The sequence below is a fragment of the Nyctibius grandis genome, chromosome 8 (genome assembly GCF_013368605.1).
Source record: "Nyctibius grandis isolate bNycGra1 chromosome 8, bNycGra1.pri, whole genome shotgun sequence".
Taxonomy (NCBI): domain Eukaryota; kingdom Metazoa; phylum Chordata; class Aves; order Nyctibiiformes; family Nyctibiidae; genus Nyctibius; species Nyctibius grandis.
Window position 1 is genome coordinate 37,198,491 of NC_090665.1, and position 25,802 is coordinate 37,224,292.

A 25,802-nucleotide genomic window follows, 5' to 3' on the forward strand; every position below is an offset into this window, starting at 1 on the left:
CAGAGTGCATCTTGCAAGGCCAGAGACATTTTATTTTTATGACCAAATTCCTGTTTGAATAATTACAAGAGCCAGTTAAAAATACGTTTTCAACAAAAAGGGGCAACATTTTCATGAAAACATTTTCCTTCCCTGCTGCATTTTCCCCATGGTGTCAAATGCACATTTGTTCTTTCCTTTCATTCTTAAATGTCTATAGGCTATTTAGCAGCCATTGCATTTCATCCCAGAGGTGGCTGCATTTCACAGTGAATAAGAGACTCTTTTATAAATAGTAAAGTTAATTATTTCATCTTATTTCTTCATTTCCACCAAGATTAGCTGTTATAAATAAATACATTTACAGTCATCAAATACTACTGCTTAATTTCCCATTAGACTCATTCTCTACACTTCTTTTCCATAAAATCAGACTCAGCTTTTTTATACAAAGATGGCACATGATTTTTAGTTCCACTAGGATTATGTCTTTGGGTCAAAGCATAATTGCCTACAATAAATAGAAGCATAAGAGAGTAACTTGGAAATGGAGAGACAATATGCTGGACCTGTTTAAAAGACATCTGGTGCCCCAATTCACTGATAGCAATGCTGAAGGGCATTTGTTTTCCCCTGCTTTGTGAAAATTCGATTTCCTTTGAATGAAGGGGAAATAATATTTTTATCAATTAAAGGGAACGAAAAAAAGCAGAGAGATACCAAATTTTGTAGGAACCACGCAGAGCATCTCAGGCCTTGCATATGGTGTGCTACTGCTTTAAATAAAATACTGTTCGTCTTAATTTCTACAGACAGCAGCCAGATCTGCGGAGCCAAGCATGCATCTGCGAGAAGGCCAACGGAGAAACAATTCCGAATCTTTACATTTAGAGTTAGCCTTAGGCTCTAACTATTACTCTGTAGAGCAACTTGGCAGGGAAGGTATGCAATGTTTTGTAAGGTAAGAAAGGGTCTCCATTCCCCACCCTGGCACCAGATGGAAGTAATGAACTACAATTAAAGTAACGTTTGCTTCATTCACAGATGAACTGACAGACTAAAAACTATGGGGGATGTATGCTCAGTATTCTCTGGAAAGGAGGTGAAAACAGAGCTTTTAAAATCCTAATAGTTGTGTGCTAGGTAACCTCTGCATCCCTCTCACCAGCTCCAAATTCTCGTGAGTTGCTGCAGCTACCTGCCAGTCCCTAAAACACCACCAAGAAGCTCTTAATGTCAGCATCCTTGTAGTGGCTCCTGGACACACATCTTGCACTGACTGTGCTTTACACAATTGACTTTCTGATCCCTCAAGGTTATTCACATGAGGGGAGTAAATGCCTTTTCAATCATCTGTAGAGCAGCTGTGGACATCTGCAACAATGAAAGACAGCCTGCTAGAGCTGGATCCTCTCCATTGAACTATCCTGCCACTGTGGTAACACTTGAAGCTCCCAAAAGCATGGGAAGGTGATGGAGATTCAAGTATCCCCAACTACTGCAGGGCAGCTGCCATCCGTTGGGCTGCTTCAACTCAGCAATGGCTCTGCCTTGTGAGGGGGTGGGTGGTGGGGGGTTCTGGGCCCACGTGCAGAGAAAGCAGCAATGTCACGAGGGTTTACCGCAAGCCTTTCCTGAGGCCCCAGCCTGGCCAGTGGGCGCACTCCTGTTAACGGCATTAGCATTGGTGAGCAGCAGGAAACATTTGGAACAGTAACGTTCAGAGCTGAAATCGGATGACGACAGATGGGAAAGCTAGCTCACTCCTGGACGGCAGACGCCACAAACGGTTAGTCACAGAGACACAGGTCTGAACAGGCACTGTAAATACAGACCAGAATCAGCCTAAGGTATCTTACTCCCTTGCGAAGAGAGTTTCTTTTTTATCATTCCCTTCAGTGGGTTCACTGCTCTGCCCTTAGTCCCACAGCCCATGGGGGAACAGGTAACAATGTTAAATGTTAGGTAGAGTCACACGACAGTCTACAAACAAATCTATACCCAGCTACAGCTCTATAGGTCCCACAGGGCAAGATTACAAGGTCAGGAAAGAATGTGCTACAGAGAAAGCAAGCTCTGTCCACACTCGTGTTGCCAAAGTATCAACCTACTGGTGTACTAAAGTCTTAGAACGTGAGTTCCTAAACACACACCTCTAAGTGCTGAAACTTCAGTCTTCAGTCTACCTGTTAGAGAAAGAAAAGGCATTTCCTCAAACGAACGCAATTAGCTTTTTCCCCTTCTCTTAAAAAAGAAAATGCAAATTTAGGGGAAAATAGTCTGTGTCCAACCAATGCTCTAAAAACTGAGAAGACCAAATGTTATTGCACCAATGGGAGGAATGAAACTGCCAGCCATACTCACATACTTAAGTCACAGAATCACAGAATCAACCAGGTTGGAAGAGACCTCAGGGATCATCGAGTCCAACCGTTGCCCTGACACCACACTGTCAACTAGACCATGGCACAGTACTGTTGGCTTGAATGTCCCAGCTGAGTTTAGTTACTGCAGAACTAGAACAAAGCAATTTCAGCCATTTCTAAATTTTTATACTGGAAGGATTCCAGGTGACTTTGAACAGCAATCTCACTGCAGCGAGGTATGTCAAGACTTTTCTATATCCTAGTGAACTCTAATACATCTAGCATGTTTATAGGATCTCTGTATAACAACTAAAAGCTTCCCGATACTGTTCACTATAACCACTTCCATGGAAAAATACTTAACAGTTATTATTCCTACACTTGGAAAAGGCACTCCAGCTACCTGGCCAGACTTCTGTGTTTTTTTCAGTACCTCTCTTGCTCACTTTTCCATGTCATTTTCTTCCTCTGTCCCAGGATGGAATTTATTTTCAGACCCAGTTTTATGTTACCAGAAATAAGTAATTCTTAAGAACCAGGATGGCAACCAGACCGAAGAGAGTATGATACAGCAGACAAACTTTCTGCTGTACTAAGAACAGGAAAGATACCACCGCTGTCACATCTTTACCAAAATGTTGAACTAAGTACAACAGCATGCTAAATAACTGCCCATACATATTAGAAGATATAACACATAACCAGAAGATGCTTAACCATTATTTACCTAACCCTCCTTTGCTAATGAAGAGTTAAGTATCTAGGTCAGCATCTAGACTCTCTTTAGTCAACAGAGAAAGGGCAGAAATTTGCTTCACCTATCTTTAGACAACTCTTTCAGAAAAATACTTTTCAGAGATGCTTACTGAAAACTGCTGGAAGGGAGGTGAGGGAACTATCTAAACCAAATACCTATCCTCCACACTGCCAAAGCAACCCACTAAAAGTCTACCTGCATTAGGGATTTTACATCTCAACCGTATGTAATTTCAATAAAGTTCTCTGTATTTTACATTTAATATGTTAAGAATACAAATTGAGTCACTTAACTAAGTTTAGTGCAAGCTTTTGGTTTTCACTAGGTTGGCAGCTCTTGCCTGAAGTAGCAATCTCCTTTTACATTAGCATTCTGTGTTAAGAAGCTGCAACCTATGACATTAAGGGTCTAAAAGTTTTATGACGGTATTCTGTAGCACTAAAATCAAAGAATCCAAATCAATGTTACAGATCACAGAATGCATCATTGGGAGTTTCTCACCATTAAAAAAACATGTCTCATGATCTATGTTGTAAATACACACTCAATCAATTTTTAAAACATATATTGCTCTGAGTATGTAGTGATGGTAATGGGAACGGCAAGGATGCCACTGAGATATTCTTGCCCAAATGTCTCCCCTGAGTGAAAGATGTTTTATTGAACTGATATGTGAAACTATCAAGACAGTCGTTAAAAATACAGATACACACAGTTTGTTAGCTACAGTCAGACTCTTTTGTACAACTGACAACTAAAGTTATGGCCAGTAATAATGCTAAAAACTGATTCTGTAAGGCCAGTACTTCTATAATCCATAACAGTGAAGATCACATTATGAGATACAATTTATCTTCATATCAACTTTCACTCAGAGGCTTATAAATAAATATCCCTGTGATAGATAAGGTAATGGTCCAGCAGAATTCTAACGTTTTCCTCCAAATTTATTAAGATAACTATGAAAATCAAGCTATTGTATTAGCCTTGGTATTACATGGGTGATTACAGGTGTTTTTTTAGGAATCAGACAAGAAAGCAGAAAAGAAAACCAACCCATGAGCCAGTCTGAATGAAAGCAAACCACACCATTTTGAATTCTGCTGCCATGCACAGGAAGGCAAGAAATGAAAGCATCTGTCAAGAACAAGATGGGAAAGGCTGCTGACTGGGCTACTTAGCATCCAAAGGGCGTGAAACAAAAGTGAAACGGGGCTAAACTTTCTGCATGCCTCTGTAGCCCACTTGGTATTGCTCAGTGCCAGCTGATATGTCTTCTTAAACTGTAACACTGTAAGGTAATTTGGAGTTCAATTGTACTTTAAATAGAGAGGGCTCCCCTAGGAATTAGAAGAATCAATTACTGCATATTAGACACAGCAGATATAACTTTTGTGTGAGCCTTTAATTGGAAACCAATAGATTTGGTCCTCAGTAGAAAAGTATGTGCTTTGTAACTTTGACTTTAAACACTATTTTCTCAGAAGTTTTTCAGCTGAGATTCTCTGTATCACATTGCCTTCCTACCCACTCCTTTCAATTCGTTGCTTTTGCACATCAGAGACTGAGTTACGCTTTGGGGTCTTTCACTTTTAAAGCAATGAATGAACTGTATACATTGCTACTGCAGATTTCTTCAAGATTTTAAAAAATATTACTAAACAATAAACCTCTACTGTGGTTTATTATACCAGTCTTTTACCCCAGAGGCTTAAGGTCAAGTCTAGATTAGACAAACTGATGTAACCTGACAGTTTCATCAGTCCGTAGCAGTGCTGCATGTACATAGTAAAAGACCAGTTTACATTAGTTGGACCAGCAATCTTTGCTCAGAAGAGAATTCAAAGCCTGGGACAGCAGCACTACAGTGAACTGGGTTCACAACTTGCAGAACCTGAAAGGTTTTACCACGTTCTGGTGTATGACATTACTCAGTCACTTTTATGGGCACTCAAATTATTCAAGCTATTTACACATAAGCTAAAATTTTCAGAGAGTAAGAAGGATACAACTTGTCAAAGCAGATCAGGAATCTGATTCCAGTTTACAGGGACAGACAGTCATTATGGCTAATTGCATGCAAGATAAATTGTTGGCTGTAGCTGCAGAAGGCAGGTAATATTCATATCACAAAATTATCATACCTCTCAAAATACACTTTGTGATAGCCTGAAAAGGAATGAATGGGCAGAGAGACCAAGACATTAGAAACAATGTTTTCTGCTTAAAATATAGTATCTAGGTATTTAAATGCATCGTTCTGCTGTGATGTTGGAGTACATCCCTTTTAGAGATGGACAGCATACACTGCAAAACCTAACTTCAGTATATTCTCAGCATATCCTTCTTTTATTTACTACTACTAACATCTTATAATACTAAGATACCTGCAACACCAGCAATCGTGCACAACTTCATAATCATGTTTAGGAAAAACAGCACAAGAGATTTAGACAAATGTTACCAGAAAATCTCTGCTTCTTCAAATAATACAAACATCCTACAGTAGTGTTCCCAATTCTGCTTTCTAGATATTTCATGGGAATTCAAGATACTTCAGTAGAGAGAAAAAAAAAAAATCAAGATGCCTAAATCGCTCAGAGAACTGTTTCATTTTCAGATGTAATACAGGCTATTTGGTCAAGAAGGTGCTTTGGAAAATATTTTTCGCTATATGTGTGCCACGTCCATTGGTTATGAACAATAGCTACTGACGATCAAGAAATGTAAACAGGAATAAAACACTGGCAAAACTTAGCTGCCAGCTCTCAAACTTTCTAGCACTAATTGAAATATCTTCCTCACTTTGAAGAGAGAAATAGCTCCTGATGCAGCATCCCATGTAGCAATCCTATCTGTGAACAAAAGTGCAACACAGCGTCTGACCTCCGGATGCAGGTGGGGTATGTGCGTGTCGAAAACCAGATTGAAGATTTGCGGTTCAGACCAGGCTTGGATTTAAAGGGATTTGGTGGCAGCAAGGAGAGGGGAAGGAGGTGGTAATGCCTGGCCAAGACAGCTGTAACACTGTTCAATTCACAGTGCAGGTGAAGGGAAATCTGCAGCCCACAGCAAGCACGGCTTTTCCACCTTTCCTGAAATGAAAGTTTGCATCAGGTTCGGTTAACGCTATCTGGATGCCACTGCAAGGGCATCTAAGCGCACAGTTTACCATGGTAAGAAGAATAGCAGCATGTTGTGGACTATTTTCATCAGGTTTTCTTCAGCTAATTTCATTCTTCTCATGCTGTAAAATCACTCATAGCAGCTCAGAAATGCCTAATGAAAAGAGAAATAGTGTATCTGATTCCAGTCATGCTGTTCTAAGGGAATTAATCGGCGTCATCATTACCTTAAACACTTCCATTCAGAGTGGGTTTTATGATGAGCTCAAGAAAAGTAAATGCTGTTTCAATAGGTACCTCTATATATTAAGTGAAATAAATGAATGATAAAGTGCTGGTACTTTTTGGCTGTAATCCTGTTATTGCTTAGAGCCATTTCTAATGCAAATGAAGAATGATGTAGCAGAGCTATTTAGCAATTTTCTTTGATGGGTAGTGCTGACTGCTGGAAAGTGGCAGGAATGCAACCACTCAGATGTGGAAGGCTCCAACATGTGTTGTAAGATTCCTTCCCAAATCTAATGATCACCCCTCCCTCCTGTGCAGTGTGATCTTTAAACAAGGCTCAACTGAGCAATACAAGCCTATCTTTGCACAGAGGCCAAGACACAAGTGCTGGGTCTAGTCATACTGAATTTTAGGAAACATGCAATTCTAGTGAATTCACTTATGAAGGTCCACTTCAGCCTGTTTATAAAAATGCACTTGATATGGATTTGGTCATCACTTGGTCATCCAGGACTCCCTCCCAGGTAAGCACGAACTTAGGCAAGAATACACTCATGTGCTTTCTGAATGTCAGAGTAGTGCATCAGGGGCCATCTGAGAACCCTGACTGAAGGATATCTTCATAGCCCTGCCATAGACTTGCAGGATGATACCTGTGCACAACTTGACAAATTATGCCCTGCATGAGTTTTACAATCAGGAAAATGGGCAAATTAAAGCAGATTTAACATCCTGCAGTGCTTTAAGGTCTGTGGATAATATGCATTATGAAATGCTAAATATTATTAATGAAATCTAACTGGAGGAAGAACACTGACTTCAATCTTGGTAAGGAAGATGGGTTTGGGAACTGTCCCTCTGTCTAATAAAACATTACATAAGGCCAGTAGGAGGTTGTCATCAAGTAAGAGCATACACACAAAATGTGGTAGATTATACATCTACTGTAAATTCAAGCACAGAAAACTTCTTCTGAGACTGCAAACTATATGGACAATGTGAAATGGTGCATAAACGTCAGCTTTACAATAGAATAGCATGGGCTCTCTTCAGGATATATATAGGAAAAGAATGGGCCACAGCTAACCTTAATTTCTTGGGCTTCTTTGACGTTCGCATCTTATGAATGCAGGATGTGGCACTGACTGGAAACCGCAAGCTACCTAGATGCAACGCTGCTGGCTGCAGCCCAGATCCCAGACCTTCAGACCCAATAACACAACATCAGAAGCAGCAAAGTGTTACAAAGAGGTGGCGAGGAAGAAAGACCAGACCCCCACATCTGCACTAGCCACCCGCAAAACACGTAACAGCCATCCCGCTGACAATATCACAAAGCAGATGTAGTCCTTCGTAGAGCGTGCGGCTGGGGGCACTCAGAGACCCAAACGTACCTTTCCCAACCCTTAGCACACACTGCTACACACTTAGAGGGAGGCAAAGCTATTTATACTGCTGCATCATAGGGAAAACTGGCACATGGTATTCTGAAGTGAATAGAAACATCAATAAAACCACTTCTGCTAGGATAGCAGAAGGTCTGGAAAACTGGGTAGATCTTATTGAAGAAAATGACCAGGAAAAAAACCCTCAGAAAATTGTTTTACAGTCAAACTCACCAGGTTTGAAGGATGCTAACCAGCATTTTTGCAACAATATTTCACTATTTTTTTGCTCAGACTTTTCCACCTGAAGAATGACTTCGGAAATGGAGAAGCAGGACTTGCTGAGATCCATATGTTGTGGTGGTAAGAAATGTAACTCTGAGCTTTTTCCACAAGACTGGGCAGGGCAATCTGTCCTCAAAGGGCATATTTACAGGAAACCATCAAAGATAAATTTGTGGTTTCTACTTTCCTGATTGGAGCGGATGGTACTGTATGATTGCTATTCCATGTCCTCAGGTTTCCTGCTGTTTTCGGTACTTTGCACTTTAAACCATCTTACAACTGACTTTGGTCTTTTTTTTTTTATTTATTAAAAAACACTTCCATCCATTTAACTAGTTAATGCTTTCACAGCCCTTTGAAGCTGTAAAGCACTGCAAATTTAGAAACTGTTCTTAATAATCATTTGGACAAATGGATCCAGAAAATTGCATATTGATGGAAGGAGTTTATGTTCTTTGCAGTCAAATATTTCCTCACTTGTTTCATGCAAAATTGCTTGGCCAAACAGATTTTCCCAAGGCTCTCTCAATAATGAATGTAACTTTCTTTTGTTTCTGGCTCTTCTCCGAACCCATCAGGAAAGAGTAAAGCATAATGACGTAGGTCTGTTGTCTCCTGTAACCCTCTGGGACTGTTTTCTCTAATGTGACTGTTTGAAAATCAGCAGTTTTCTGCCAGGAAATAAACCAAGCTATTTTCCTTCCAAGTAACACTGAAAAAACCAGAGTGCCACAGAGCCTGCTCACTCATGCAACATTAATTTTTAAAAGAATCAATTTTGTAATCTTTCAATTATCGTTTATTGTAATGATAATAATCACTGAGAAATCAGAGTTTTTTTCCACTGCTAGTGCTGGTGGCTGTCATCAAAGCACTTTCAGCAATGCTGAAACACCTGGACTAATAAACCAGGCATTATTTATTTATACCTTAGTTTTACTTATTTAGAAACATATTAAACATCAATTCCCTTAGCAGTTGGTGATGTTACAAAAACTAAAAGCAAATAAATGATATCTGTAGCACATAAAGACCTAAAAGTCACTGCCAGTCTGGCTATCTTGTATTGCCATAATTGAAAAGTACTTACAAAAAGCCAAAACAAACCGCGTGGGCCTGGCTCACTGCTAACACTACGGAACACATGGAGTGGGTCTCTGTGTGAACACCTCTTGTGCTGGAAGCTCACAGAAAGGCTGTCCTAGCTCCAGTCGGGCAGCTGCAATACCAGATCCCTTTGCTTTTCACACTGAAATCATTGTGCTGGGCGTTTGGTACGCTTGAGTACAGACATGAAGCATTTGTGATAGCTCGTATATATACATATGTATAAACTGCTGTATAACAGCTCCAAGCCTTTATCAATGCTCGCATATACAGAGCTACGTACTCGTGTAACAGGGAACATGCACTGTTCATACAGCAGGTCATGCCAGAGCTTAGCATTTAACAGCATGAGCACAATGGGTTTATATTATGTTCACATTTTACAATAAAAAGTGTACAGAAAAATCACTTGATTTCTGATCAAAATCTGAGCTCCCTGCTGTTTTAATTCCTGTAACCAACAATCATCAATAAATAATCATGCACAGCTTCTACATCCCACTGTGATATTTTGTTTTTGTTTTAAGTACTGGACATACTGAGTCGGGATCTTGCAATTCCAGACCAGACTTTCAGGTGTTCTGCTCCAGGATTCAAGTGAAAGAGCAAGCGCAAGGGCAAGAGCAAGGGCACAGAGGGGAGAGTTGTTCTTCATCAGGTACCTTGCAGGTCTGTGAGCTGTTTTAAAAGAGATTGTGCCGAAAACAGGAGGTGTGTTTGACGCAATATGTTTCACAATAAAACCACAAAAGGCTGAAAGAGGAAAGCTATATAGATGACATAGTTACAAAAAACGAGGCAGGAAATCAAAGAAGAAAAAATGTGGAAAATATCAGTAAAATGATAGAAAAGGAAAAAAATATTTGAAGGAAAGCAAGAAACACGCCAAATGGAAACAAGTATCCCATTAAAGAGAAACACGAACAAGGAAGAGTACAGTGACAACATTACAGCCTGTGATTTTAGTTAGCTAATTCGAATTGAAAAGTCTGAGATGGGTGTAAGGAGAGGGCACAAAAGTTGAAATGCTTCAGGAATTGCTTGAGGCCAGGCCTCAGGTTGCACAGTCAACATATGCATGAGTATGTACTGAGCTCTCCTGACATCCAAAGAAAGACTCAGACAGTAACCAGGCTCTGAACACCACCATACAACCATGTACACTGTGGCTCATAAATTCAACCTACCATTTAGCTCACTGGAACAGAAAATTAAACCCTACCTTTGCAAAGACACAAAACCTGTTGCCTCCAAGGAGACAATCCTGTAGGTGGATGCACCAAATAACTCAGCTGGCCTCTGGCCTCACTCTCTTCTGTAGCACTCCCACCCCGGTAGCCTGGAGATGCCTCAGCCTTCCCATCGGCTATGGGCAAGAGCAGCAGGGAATGCAGCAGAAAGGTGGAAGTCCACAGTCCCTTTCCCTCGATGGGAAAGGCTTCTCCACCTCCTTGGCAGGGAGGCCAGGCTGCCATGGGCTTCTGGCAGTGGTGACACTGCCATCTGTATCTGTGGCTCTCCTCACCCCCTTCTATCACCATCTTTACCTCGCAGACAGGTCTAAAGTGTTCCCTGGGTATATAGGGAATAGGACACCGGGCAGTGGAGGAATGGCAAAAGGCCAAGTCATTCATTCATTGAATAAAGAAATCAAGACATTTGTTTCTGAAATGTAGGCAATTAACATAAACTAATTAAATATCACACTCTTACACCAAAGACATTTTCTGTTGCTGTAATTTGGTATAATACCTGGAAAAATCAATGCGATTATATTTTTAATGCCTAGTTCATAACTGCTTAATTAATATCTCTTAATTCTGTTCTAGAGTGAAATGGATTAGATGATATAATTCCCACTTCCATGAGTTTGGCATTTAAAGGTAACATTCAACCATGCCATTAAGTTTAGAAAATATGCAAAGTATTGAAAACTGGAAGAAAATCTTACTGCATCTTCAAAAATCAATGTAGTCTGATCTGGCAATACAAATATCAAAATGTCTTTATTATAATTAATATTCTTGCCATTAAGTTAGTTTGGAAGATCTATCTATGCATTCTTGAACTAAGCACTTTTAACTTTGAGCTCGCTATCCCAATACAAAATGAGAGGCTTCTCTGTCCATGTCAAAGCACTGTTTTTCTATTTCTTCTTGCATATTCCACCTCTGGATACAATAGAAAAGGAACTTGCTCACATGGCTGACAATACCATTCAGTAGTAGACAATGCTAGAACAAAATTGCCACAGATAATAACGCATACATTTAGCATTTCTCATTCACCTGAAGAGAGATGGTATTCTACTGACTGACTCAGTGTCAAGCTACCTTCATTCTTCTAACACGTCAAACCTGAAGGTCCTAAAATTATTTAAAAATTTTTGTTCAATGCAGCCATGTTGCAAGATTTGACTACCTCTGATAACTTAATTTCAGCAATGTTCTTTGTGAAGACTGTACGTACCATTTGATAAAGAAGAATTCGTAATCAATGGTTTTAAAATAGTCATATTTTGAAGCACACAGAGAGTGGGCACAAACTTTACTGAAGCATGCAAATTACAATTCTGTGCAAGATGTTCTCTTTACAGGAAGTGCAATAGTATTGTAAAATGTAATTAGATATAATCTTCCCTGTTTTCATTAGCTATTAATGTTATGTAAAGATAAACTAAAGCATTAAGAGTCTTTTCATGATCACATAATTGTTATTTTAATGGTTACGCTACAAGCAATAGAATACTATACATACTCTTACCTCTCATATTAGTGGGCAATTATTTTGAAACTTTCTATTATAATCTACCCCCAGAGACCAATGTATTAATGCCACCATTTTAGTATCATGATGACCATGGTTTTTAAATCAATATGATAGCCTCGGAGAAAAATGTAAAGCAATAACAAAGAAAATTATATTATATGCCAGTCTCAGTCCTGGTACACAGACAGAAGTTTAAGGGAAACGTGGAGCTGCTCTTGCTACTGCTATCCTGAAACTGGTCAAATAGATATGAAACCAGTGGTTATTATTTCAAAAACAGAGGAAAACTTTTAAGTGATCCAGAATTAAAAGCTTGGAAGTGAAACTGGAATAAGCCTTCCCTGAATATTTAATCCTCGAGTACCATCCTAAACCATACCCAGACATATTGCCTGAAAATCTCTATATCCCACTGATATACAATGAACTGGCCTTAGTTACTCATCCATTCATTGCCTTTCTCCTAATCAAGCAGAGCAGTATAGCTTGGCAGGAAGCCACTGGTGCTTAGCCAGTTCTGAGCACTACATAAAGCTTGAGGATATCCTGCGGATATCCTATATAAAGTTAAATGAAGTTTCATATCTGTGAAGCACTCCATGAGCCAGACCCAAAATACCTCTAGGAGTGAGAAGGCTCTAGGATGCCACTGCAGCTGCAAGTCCCTGGCAGGATTTGTACAGTGGAGTTGAAATCCAACTCTGTTGAACACTGTGCTTTCTTGGAAGAGGAGGTAAAGGCAATTTAAGACCATGAAATAAGCCCAGAGTTGCTAAGGACCACTGCTTTCTTCTACTCCAAATACAAAACACATTTCAACAGTGTCATCACTAATATAGCAGCACAGAGAGGGGGGAGGAGAAACCACTACGCTCCATCAAAGACACAATTTTCCCTTTATAAAAGAAAAAGCTACACATGACAAACACTAGTCACATTTCTTAATGGACTGGAGGAAGGTGTGGAGACAATGCTAAGAAGAATAGACACAGGATAGGAAAACAAATAATACTTGAACAAATTGAAAGTAAAAATCTTCTTTTAGAGGAATGTTGCTTTGCAAATACTGTTCAGATAATTTTCTTTCCCTACTATTTTCATTGACTGTAAAATGCCAAGAGACTACTGCTAATTTCATGTGGAAGGAAGTGCCAGAACATTGAAGCACATGATTTGGAAAAGACAGCACAGATTCACCAAGGGTGAATTCATGATTCTGAGATTCACCAAGGGCCAATCACGCTTGACAAACCTGGTTGCCTTCCACGCCAAAGTAACCTGCTTGTTTGATGTGGGGCAAGCGGCAGACATTGTCTACCTTGATTTCTCCAAGGCTTTCAATACGGTTTCCCACAGCCACCTCCTTGAGAAGCTGAGTCATTATGGTCTAGAGAAGCGGTCTGTGCAGTGGGTGGGGAACTGGCTGGCAGGCCGCACCCAGGGCGTGGTGATATATATCTCTTTTTCAAACTGGCAACCTGTCACAATTGGGGTCCCCCAGGGATATATATTGAGCACAATGTTGTTTAAAAATCTTCATAAGTGATCTGGATGATGGGATCAAGTGTACCCTGATGAATTTTGCCGATGATACCAAAGTAAGTGGGGAAATAGGCACTTCAGAAGGTAGAACCACCCTGCAGGAAGAGCTGGATAGGCTGGAAGAGTGGGCTAACAAGAACCTTATGAAGTTCAAAGTTCAACAAAGACAAATGTAAGGTCTTGCACCTGGGAAAACATAATCCGGAGTGCAGCACAGGCAGGGATCTACCCAGCTGTAGGGCAGCTCTGTGGAAAGGTACCTGGGGGTCCTGGTGTACAAGCAGCTCAATATGAGTGAACAGTGTGCTGCTGTGGCAAAGAACGAGAACAGGATGCTGGGTTGCATTAACAAGGGCATCACCAGAAGAAATAAAGAAGTCATTATCCCACTCTACTCAGCACTTGTCATGCCACACCTGGAATACTGTGTTCAGTTTTGGTCCCTGCTATACAAAAAAGATGTGGACAGGCTGGAGAGGGTCCAGAGAAGGACCACAAAGATGACCAAAGGACTGTGAAGCCTGCCATATGAGGAAATGCTGAGAGAACTGGGTTTGTTTAGCCTTTAGAAAAGAAAGCTTAGGGGAGACCTTATCACCGTGTTCCAGTATTTAAAGAGTGGCTACAAAGAAGATGGAGACTCCCTTTTTACAAGGAGTCACAGGGAAACGATGAGGTATAATGGGTACAAGTTACTCCTGGGGAGATTCCAATTGGACACAAGAGGACAATTTTTCACAATGAGAACAATCAGCCATTGGAATAATCTCCCTGGGGAAGTGACAGATTCTCCAACATTGGATACTTTTAAGATTCAGCTGGAGAAGGTGCTGGGCCATCTTATCTAGACCATGCTTTTGCCAAGAAAGATTGGACCAGATGATCCTTGAGGTCCCTTTCAACCTAGTATTCTATGATTCTATGATTACCGTATTTGGCTGAAAACAGGTTATAGGGCAGCAGAAATTGGTTCCATTTTGCAGTTCCAGACCATTCCAATCCAAAATTAGCACTGTAAGAGACTGAAATGCCTTCACAGTAAGCACACAACATTCAAAAAGCCCTATGGGCATGAATTTCTGCACAGCAATAGCTCCTGCTTTCCCCCCAGTGTCCTTTTCTCAGGGAACTCAAGTTGTAAAAAGGGGGTAAATATTCCTTGCCTCACAACAGCATTTTGAGGCTTAAGTGATATCTGCAATATTTTCGGAAATGCTCTCATGGAAAATGTTTGGGATGCTCTTCGGAGACAGGAGCACTAGCATCTCTAATGAATGTAGTTCAAGGAAAACTCTGAAACAACATATGGAGTGCAAACTGAACACAGAGCACATATTTCTGACATTTATCTTTGTTTTTATTGTTAAGATAAAAGTATACTGTTTGTTTCTTAGGATTTAATCTGCTATCTCTTTCCTTTTTCTCTGTCTTATTCTACACTAGTGACATCATCTGCAGCATTTTTAAAAGTTTTGTAGCAAATCCTGTGCTTTGAAAGTTTTAATGACTTATGTAGAGAATGTTATTAGCCAAAGAGTTCATGCCTCCTTTCTGTAACCGGTATGACTATAGCATAAAGGATATGCTTGGTGGAATGACTGACTTCTAAAAATAAAAACAAAGAAAAAGTCATCTCCAAAGATCAGGATGGGATAGTAACAGCAAACTTGCAAAGAACAAATATGGGCATTTAGAAACCTTTTCTTCTATTGCAGTTGCATGTTTACTGAATACTTATGCACTGGATAAGGTTGTGCAGGTTCCGAGATGAGTGGTGTCTCTGGTATGCAGTCCCAACTGTACTGAATGCTACTACAAACAAGAATTGATTACAAAATCTTGAAAACAGAATGGCTTCATCTTTGAACATCTGTGTCAAAAAGTATTTCCCTTCACATCCAAACTAAGCTACATGTTGATCAATATCCAAGAGATCAGACAAACTATTTGAGGACACTCCTCAAGATTCATAATAAATCCTCACAGTTGTAGCTATGTTTTTCCAAACTGTTATAGCTTCCAAAACCTGCTGAAAATGTGAATGCCTGAGAAAAATTGTACATGCTGCTCTTGTGCATGTTACTCACTAAACACATAGCTGCCTCACTGTTAAAAGCTCAGAGACTTTGGGTACCGCAGGAACTGTATAGGATGTAGTCAGTGATTGTTTTCTAAACACAGGTTGTAGCATATCCCAATAGCACATCAAGTTCTCTGAGAAGCATGGCTGTGAATCCCCAGTTACCTTCAAAGACGTGCTATAAATCCATGTGCAGACATATATATCTGTACAGTTTCACTGGTCTGAAATTGCAGCCTGAATTCTTTACATGGGCTACACGATAACAGACATATAAATAAAACAGTGTAGAACATCTGTTTTGTTTTTATATGGGTCAAATTCACATTGAAGTTGTGCATAAGCAAGCACCTAGTTAACACTGACTTCTATATCAATTTGATGAGACACAAAATGTCACCATTTTCCCCCAGTTTTCCTCCCACCTGTGTGCATGAGGTCTCACACAGGCTTGATTTCTTAGCAATTATATTTTTAGTGTGGTATTTGTTTACTAATCTTTCTACATTTTAAGGTAAAATACTCCGCCAACATTAGTTCAGGCTAAATTGTTTCTACTTTTAAACACATTGCCTCTTGCCTTTCTCTTCTCTGTGTTGCCTACTTGTTCAATGCTTTGAGAAGTCAAACTTCTCTAGACATCATTCAGCAAGATATTTGAAATTAGTTCTAATACACCTTTTCTTATGAAAGTCTTTTCTAGTAAGTTTTACTAGCTAGTGGGTGGACAGATGCACAGAAACCCTTCTCTATCTGAAGCAACAAATCACGGTAGTGTTTTACTCCGTACCTCCTAAAGTTGCTATCCTCACTATCCTCACTTGAGCAGCAACTCTCTAATACAATACCTCCCAGTGCATCTCACGCAGTTTGATTGCAGCACGTTCTCTTTTGCTAAACACTGTAAATACAACTCAGTGCACTTTAGGGAGCTTCCATTAGAAAACCCGCAGTTACCAGTAACCAACAAGTATCATACTGAAGTAATAGCAACATTGCATTTATTTTCAAATGTATTTAATATATCTTAGAAAAGTATTGCTGTGTGACGACTGGTGATAAGTATAGACTTCAATGGTAATCACTCTGTGTTTTTAAAGACAACTATTTCAGCTGGCAGCAAGGTTGAGTTAAAAAAAATAGATTAATTTCTTCATTTTTTAAAAAAAAATTAGATCTGTTCCTTTAAAATTTTAAGCTCCTTTAGGAAAATCAAGGTGTACTTTAAACACTGTGATCTGAAAAATCAAAAACATTCCACTATGGAAGACGATCCAGTGAAGCTTCTATGAATACAAAAGGCTTCGTTCCAACTCTGTGCCTCTGCTAATTTTTCCCTCCAATTCTTCTGCCTTTGCAACCATAAAATACCTTCACCAGCAGCAGCAATACTGGAACCACTGCGATCCACAGTGCTACCAGGATTGCTAGAATATGAATCGCTGACTTGCCTAATCCTTTCAGAAGTTCTATGTTCACGGGATGCGAGAAAAGCCAAGGCAGAGTCTCATCTACACGTGCAATCCCAGTGTTGCTCATGAGAGGTATCTGCAGAATATTTAAAGGACGGGATGGAAAAGGTGTGCCTGTAATTAGGACAATACCAAACACTGTATAAAAATTTAACATCCAGCTTGTCAGGAACAGAAAACAGATTCAGTGGCACTTAAGGAAGATGTGATGAATTAAAAGCAATAGATGTTGGATTAATTCAAAGAATACCTGAAAATGCACAATGATAAAGTAGATCCTGATTATATATTTCTTGACTTAAATCATTAGGTAAAAAGAAATAACTCCATGGCTAAAGTCAGCAACCACCACAGAATCAATAGGTCTCTAAGCCCACACCAATCTATATGCAGTCACAGTTTTATCACAAAATATTAGCTAATATTGATATTTTTAATAAAGTTTAACTTTATTATGTAATTAGGGTAATGTAGTAGGAGCTCTGTTTCTTAACAAAAGTGCTGGTGCTTTGTACAGCATTTACTGGCATGTTAATAAAAAAGAGACTACTTCTATTGAGTTCCATCTGCCTAATAGAGAAAAATGTTCATCTTAATTAGGAAAATCTTCATAAAGAAATATAAATGCATTTGCTAATGGGCTGCAGGGAATAAATCTAGGACGCTCAGGAACAACTGGTGTTTTACCAGGAAATGGAAGAGTGAATATAAACCCCAAAACAGTTGTTAGCCGTCCGGTGATTGACCACAAATAGCAATAGATGTTGAGGTTTTAAGTGTTTTTTAATGAAAAATCTATTTATTTCATTAAGGTTTCATGCTTTAGACCCTTGTTTTTTCAGGCAATAAAGCAGTCTTAGCTGACAATGAAACTATTTAAACCCTCTATGAATTAAGATGGACGAATCCATTAGCATTTTTGGAAGGAATTACTCTATAAAAAGAAAGAATGGAAGCACCAAGCAATGGTTCAAGAAAGATCCATCGTCAAGCACTTGAAAAATGGTCACTATATCAAACATATGTTTTGGGGTTTGCTGTGATGCTCATAAGCAGTTGAGAAATTTTTGCTGACTTAATTGGTGCAGCAGCAGACACTACATCATCATGATAAAGACTTTATCAAAATGTAAACTACAATACATTTTTGTCCTTAAAAATGTTTCAACAGGTATTATACATTTCCTCTGCCAGTCTGAATCAGTTTTTCCATCATTTTCTTCCAAGAGTTCTCCAATTTAAAGACGCTTATGTTCCCTAACTCTGCTCATTTTCCTTTCAAAATGAAATGAACTTTTATTCATCTTCCAGAATTTTTTTTTTTAGAAAAAGCATGTTAATACAAAGTACTGATGGGAATTATTTCCCAAGTCCCAAAATCTAATTCTCTGAGCCAGATTCAGTTCACAATGTTCACAACTTCCCAATTAAAAACTGCTTTCTGCAAATATTACCTAACACTAGCTAAGATTTTATATTTTTTCTGAATGGCCTTGATAGGGAAACTAATACATATATGTAAGCAAGTGGAAATAGCATTACTATAGTATTTAATTCAAGCCAACAACCAGAAATATAGCATAAAACTCTGACGTTCTGGCCACTGACAGCTTTACTACCTCAATTCACGGAGAATATCACCAAACAATAGAAGTTGAAGCTACTTGAGCCTCAGAGAATGTAATTTCATTTATTCATTTCAATGACGTTTTTACTAGACTGCAGCTCCATGTAGATTAGTCAGACACATAAAAACCACGTATTAGCTGGGGTGAAGCTGTGATGACTGCAGTTGTCTAACAGTGTCAATCCGAACTTTAGATTAATATAATTTGCGAGCTCTAAATGACAGAGATATAATATAGCCCTTGTATATCGCCAAAGTAATAAATAATTAGTGAGTAGAACTGAGTAAAATAGCAGATTGAGCACACCCCCAAATTCTGAATCTTGATGCAGATGTCAGTGATCAGAATGATCCATCTTTCTGCCTCGAATGATAAAACAGCTTTCTCACAACGTAATGCATAGCACCATCTGGCACAAACAGAGGCAACTAAGAACTTCTGGAAGAGAAGCACAAAAGCAATTTAGTTTCTTTGGAATTGTCCAGGGTATTAACAAAAGTCCTTCAGAAACAGCCACCTGACTGCAAACGTGGCTCAGTGAACCTGCCTCCTGTAGACACGCTTGTATAGCTAATAACCTCAATAAAACGTTGTTGAATTGAACTGAATTGTTTGGGTATGGGATGGGTGTTGTCAGAGTCAAGACAGTGTATGTGAAAAGTCAATTGCCTACCAAACTGGCTGGGTTTCAGAACATTATCTCATGTCTCTGAATGGGAATTTTGGGACCTCAGGATACATCTCCTTGGCAAAGCTCAGCAGGCTCCTTGCGGTAGTTATTTGTAAGAAGAGTGACTACAAACACCAAGTTAAGCTGTGCTTTGGGAGGTATCAGCACATGCATTACTGGCTGTTTGCTGGGGCTCAATGTCCTCCACGTGCAGTGGGACAGGAGTGGTCAGGTCACACCGTCAGCCTCGAAAATGGATGTGGAACTGTGCCATCAGAGGCACTACTCAGACGTACTGTGCTGAGTGATTAATCCGAGATGTTTGTAGTATAAACACAAATGGAGCCTGCAGTTTGGATGACATTAGACTGTTTCACTGATATTAGCACAGATTTATTTTATCATTGCTTTTTGAAAGTGACTTTTAAAGCAGACTGTTTTCTAAATGATCCTTAAAAGACACTCCTTTCTTCTTCATCACCTTCACCTAAGGCAATAACATCCAGTAGCATTGATCTATTTGCTGCTAGTTTTCATTAATTTTACCCTCCCTAAGGGTGGTGCAGCTTTGGTGCCAGCTAATTAAAACCCGTTTAGGACTGTTCAGTGCACTTTATCAGACCAGAATTAGCTCTGCTGCTTTAATGAAGACTACAGTTTTCTCCGTTATTACCAATTAAATGTTGTTACATCATATTGCATTATATTTGCATGGCAAAGATATAGATGGCTTTAGAACCACTTATCTGGATTGAGGTACATACAAAGATGCCACATTTAGTAATTACCTAATGTTTCTTTAAATCCTTTCACTTGACTCAATGCATATAATATACCAAAACATTAGTGAAGTACTAGAAGAAGCTGACAGCTTTATGCTCCCTCTAGGGAAGCACCAAGTAAAATGCGTTAATGAAAAATTGCGAATGTCTGGTAATGAATATTATTTATGTACAACAGTTATTCAAACTGGGTGAGCATTCACCACCTTGAACTCAAATGCTTCACTAATGAAGAATCTCAGAAAGAACATATGTCCTCCAGATTCATAACACCGCATGCAAGGTTAATTCTCCAGCATGGATAGCCCGTATCAGAAGGTATTTTGTACTGTTATAGAATTAAAAAATGCTTCATTGTGAAATAAACTTGTTTGTTGGACGCTATTTAGAGGCAATTCGTGTTTCTTCCATGAACCAATAATAAACCATTTGTCAATACCAAAGCTGTGGGTGTTGAACCTGCGCTCAGTGAAGTCAGGGATGAAGCTCCCACATCATTGGTGCAGGACCAGGGCTTTTCTGCAGTAGAGGAGTGACTGCAGCACATACCTGTTAGCTGCTTCTCATAACATCCTTTAAAACTTGAGCACCACTAGGATGAAACTAATGAAAAGTCCCACTAATTACCTAAAAAGATGGTACATCAAAGAGTAGAAATAGAAAGCTCATTAAAGGCTTGACAGACTAGAAATCTGTTGCAATTTTACTATGCATTAGTAGCATACGCTGTACATAAGGACAGTATTTTCAGATTAAACTGAAATAGATGTGGTTACAATCCACTCAGTACATTTTAAAATATGAGTTGAACTTGGTTTCTTTCCAGTATTTTTGCTGGGAACATGTTGAAACAGACCTCTGTTCAATCTAATATTGCAAGCAAGAGTTGATGTTTCTCTGTGGAACTGAAGGAATATTTGGCTGAGGAACCTGAGTCTGTCTCAGCATCATAGTAGTCTGGCACAATGCGCAAAACTATTTTCATCGGACACAAATCTCTTGTGCTCTCCCCTTTACTGCTTCCACAAATACCATATACCTCTAACAGCCTCATGACCCTCCCTAGAAACAGCAAAGTGGTCCTGTGAATTGAAGATGTTACAGAAAATTAAACAGTTTCCAAACTGAGGTCCCCTGATTAGTAGGGAACTGCAGGATGTTTTCTTGTGATACAGAAGGTGTTGGCTGGTGACATGTCGATTTTTTCCCTTGTTTCTGGCTGACAAGTGCACTAAATGATGTTAAAAACACCGCTTAGTATTTGATGTGGAAAAGTAGGACTAAAAATGAAAGTTGCAGTAGATACAAGGCTGTTACCCGATTGCCAGTGTGAGAAGCGGTGGGGTTTTTTTGCACAGTGTTAAGGGGACGCATGTGCAAATGCGATGAGATGTGGGTCATGAGGCAGGCTCTTCACAGTTTGCCCTGTTCACAATGTGAAACTTTTAGTTGTTGTAACGGATTAAGGAGGAAGAAATTGGGCCATTTTGACATTAGGCTGCTTGAGAACTTTGTTCATAAGCACTGGGGGAAGAGAAGTTTAATCTGCTGTTGACATGGAAAGAAGCATTTGTATTGTGTTAATTGTGCAATAATAAAACCTTGAGATGTGTTAACTTGCTGAAGAGGAATGGATTAAGCTGGAGATGAGGTTAATTTGACATTGGATGATGAAATTTTTTTATAAGATATACTAAGGTCTGTTGTCACAATAAGGATTTTGATAAAGTGTTGTAAAGTCACTGTGACCTGACTGTTAACATGGAAGCGTCATAAATATGAATAAATTTATGTTTAGCAATGCAATAAGGTACCCATGATCATATTTAGCTCAATTAACACGTAAACTGGATTACTTGAATTATTAAAGGGCATTTTTGAAGAATCGATCTTGTGTATTTTCTCTATTAGCCTCTGTTCATCAGCTTGCTCATTTAAGCTAAAGAAGCCATGACAACCTTGACAACTTTATGACATACAGGAGCTCCCTCAGACTCCAGAATTGCAACAGCAACATGTGCATATGGTGAACAAGCTGAGGGGCAAGTTCTTCCCTACATTTCAGTAGTTTTAAAAAAGGAAAAATCAACTCTAACCAAGTTTTGGCAGTTTGATAACAAAGCGAATCAAGGAAGTTTGAGAGAACAAGCACTTCTACTTAAAAAGCTAAGTCAAAAGTTCAGACTAAGTTAAACTGTTAGTGAATATCTGTATTTTTAATTTGGTCAGAATAGCTACAAGTCCTTCACAACTGCAAATTCATGATGTGAAAATTCAAAAATTAATACTAAGACACCACAGTGATCTGGAAACTCCTTCCTAGTTAGCTCCAGTGAGTATGTGTGACAGGTGCTCTTCCATGCCAAAACACAGATGTTCAGAATTTTTGAAGCTTGGTTACAAAATCCTTCAGTTTATGGTATTAATTCCATAAATCAAATTTCTGCTCTGAACATGTTACCCCAAAGAGTGGCCCTCACACTTTCATCTCCTTACAGCCCCCACTTGAGCAGCATAAACACACATTCCCAGGCATGGAAAACAGAATTCCAGCATAATTCTAGTAAAAACCTAAATCTATTACAGTATCACTGATAATCCTTTTTCACCAAGAAATAGAAATAATGCATAACCTTGAGGTTTGTGTTTGAAGAAAAGCTGCAGTGTATCTCAACAGAGAAGAAAATACAATATCAAGAGTTATCCTGAGGTTGTGCATTTGGAAATGTTGTTTGTATAGTATTATCCTCTACAAATAAAATGTCAATTTAATCAATCGTAAATTGAGCTGAAAACAACACATAGCTTTGAAAACGTTTCAGGAAGACATCCAATATTTTTGGGACTCAAGCCAACAGAAATGGAAAGAACAGAAGGTAGCGTAGGTAGGGTAAATGGGGCCTAGCTGCTGCCTCATCAAGTGCTTATAACAGTCAAAACCATATAACAAACCATTAAAAACATATCTGGGGACTCATTTAGTAGCTGGCATCTGGCATGGACTCCTATGTATCTTTCGTCAAACATTATAATTGTTCTTCACATTTAGGACTTACCGGTCTTTTCCTGTCTCCCTCTTAAATACTGCGTCACAGTAACTCATGCGCTTTTCTGTTGTCACATAGATTTTGGCAGTTGGGTAGCTGTCAACAGTTTTCTTCAGCATGTTGTACACAATGCCATTTCCATCCTTCCTCATGTTTCGAAAAGGTCCCCAGATCACGTAAAGAGTGTTGTTGGTTTCTTTGAAAAAGTACTCGGGATTCTTGAGTAGGAGAGGCACGCTTGTATGAGAGACCACTCTTATGGTTGTCCTCTTCCCAACATCCTCCTCATAGCCCTTTGTGGGAGCATTGTTCATCCTCCATATGCAGGAGGACTTGTCTATCTCGGCTCCCACCTTCTGGCCAGCCATCTGTCCCGAGTTTGAAACAATGGCACAGAGGTCACAGTCAAGTCGTAGAGGCTAGAAAGAGGAAAACAAAAATATATGCAAAGTCTTTCTCTGTAAAACACGAAAATCGAAAATTCAGTTAAAAGAAAGATGAGCACAGTCCAACAAATTGATAGCAATGTCTCTCCTTAAAGAAAACCCTACCACTATGGTAGAGCTGGTAGAAAACCCTACCACTACAAAGCTCTGAATGCAATCCTTTTTAGTGAAATAGGTGGCAGTTCCAGTCTTTTCCTTTGTTCTTCACCTTGCAAAGTCAACTAGAAAAATAATAATTCCTTTTTTTTCCTTTAAATGTTACTCTTTCCACTAGAAAACAATGAAAGAAAGAAGCAGCAGAAAACAATATTTAGGTCAACGCTTTTTGCTCTTTTAACAAGGTGTTGTCAGCAATAGGAAAAAAGTACAGAAAAAGGAATGCTGGAAATTTAACTAGACACTGACTGTGTTTATGTGTCTGAATGAATAGTCCCCAAATTTGCGATAGAAGTCAAACATGAGATGTAACTCTAAAAAAGCAATCTAGTAGCATGAAAATCCTGCAGTTGGAAAAGAGAGGTAGACAGAGGAATACATTGTTCTCTCCAGAGAATGGTTATGACCCATGAAAAATGAGAGGCAGATGGACTGGTGACATGTGAACTAGGAACTTAATCCTGGGCAAACTGAAGTCAAAGACAGTATTTTCTGAGCACGTTCTAGGGTACTATTTCTCCAGTATGAATTGAAAATACGAAGAGTGATCTGTCTAACAGAGATACAGGGACCTATCTGATGTTCTATTTGTCAGAGTATAAATAGTAAATGTCTTTTGGTTCTTTTGTACAAACAGACTAAATGGAAATAGCCTGTATTTAAGTTGGATTGTATGAAAAGTTTGGTTAGAAATCTAAATAAGATGAAAACTAGATCCATCAAAAAAACCTACAGAAGACAGTTCAGGCCACAGATCATCTACAATTTTTTTTGTATGGTCACAGAGTTGATCTTCTGTCATGCTCCCAGTTGGGAGCCAGTGACTTTAGTTTAATGTCTGTAAGGAGTAATTCCCTTTGTGTTCTTCAGACATTTAGCATAACAGGGTGCTTGGTGCTTTTTTGATCAGACTTGTGGTTATTTCCCTTCAAAAGCACACCTCATTTAGCTGATGCGGATGAATATCCTGGCTACATTTGACCACTATAACCTTAGGACATGGTGGCTGACAAAACATCAAATTTCTTCAATAATGGGTATAATATAAGGACAAGAGATAATCATCTGAAGAGAGCCAAATTATAACAGCTAAAATCTCATCTTTGGGTGACAAATATTGTACTGAACTAAGGTGCATCCAGCAAGACTTCTGCAATAAATCTCATAATTGCAAAGGTTTGATTTCTCTATTGTGATTGGTTTGATTTTTCTGTGTGAGTGGTTCTTGAAAACATTTTTTCCTCATTTCATCAGGAGTTAAAGATGCCTGACTGCATGCAAAGGCATTGGCGATGTTTCCTTTATAGAACACCATGTATTTTTTTATAGCTGTTGTAGTTTTAGAGAGCTGTCCTGCATAGCTCTCTGACAGCAGGGATGAAATCCCAGGAGATGCAGCTGAACACAACAGTCTTTCTGTTTACTGCTTAGTTACAGAAATCCTCTCTAAGATACATTATGAGGACACGGCTGGGTGACCTAAACAAATCCATAAGCATAACTCACATCCTAACATGAAGTGAATTGTTAAAGTCCCAGTAGATTAATTTATAGCTTTCAGGGTGAACTTTCAAACTAACAAATGCTGAAAATGAAACCGCCAGATAGGAAAAGCCCATTTGGTCATCTGGTCCCATTTCAATTTGTCTCAGCCTTGGTGTTGTTTTTTGTTGTGTTCCCCCCCACCCCCCAATATTCTTCCTTCTCCATTAAAATGGAGCTGCTCTCTTAAATTTGGAATTGTTTGATTTTCTGACCTTAGTTAGAAATGCATTGCACATTTTCTATTCACTGACTGTAACTGTTCTGCTCGAATAAACCCAGTACACTCACTCCTGCAATTGCATCCCCTGGTTTTCTAGCTCCTTTTTTTTGTGATTCATTTATCTTGTTCCAATTTATAGAGCACTTTCATAATATTGAATGGCTGCACTAGGTCAACATGTAATCTGCTCTTCTTCAATAGAGTCAGAGGCTT

The 25,802-nt window shown here is 39.1% G+C and overlaps 1 protein-coding gene across 2 annotated transcripts in view; it reads right to left on the bottom strand.

Moving 5' to 3' along the window:
- ST6GALNAC3 (ST6 N-acetylgalactosaminide alpha-2,6-sialyltransferase 3) overlaps positions 1-25,802 on the bottom strand; it is a 121,413-nt gene that overhangs the window by 47,471 nt on the left and 48,140 nt on the right. For both annotated transcript variants that reach the window (XM_068406894.1, XM_068406893.1), the window contains exon 3: positions 23,232-23,641. In XM_068406894.1, the coding sequence (XP_068262995.1) occupies positions 23,232-23,641 (410 nt within the window). The remainder of the gene's footprint in view (positions 1-23,231; positions 23,642-25,802) is intronic.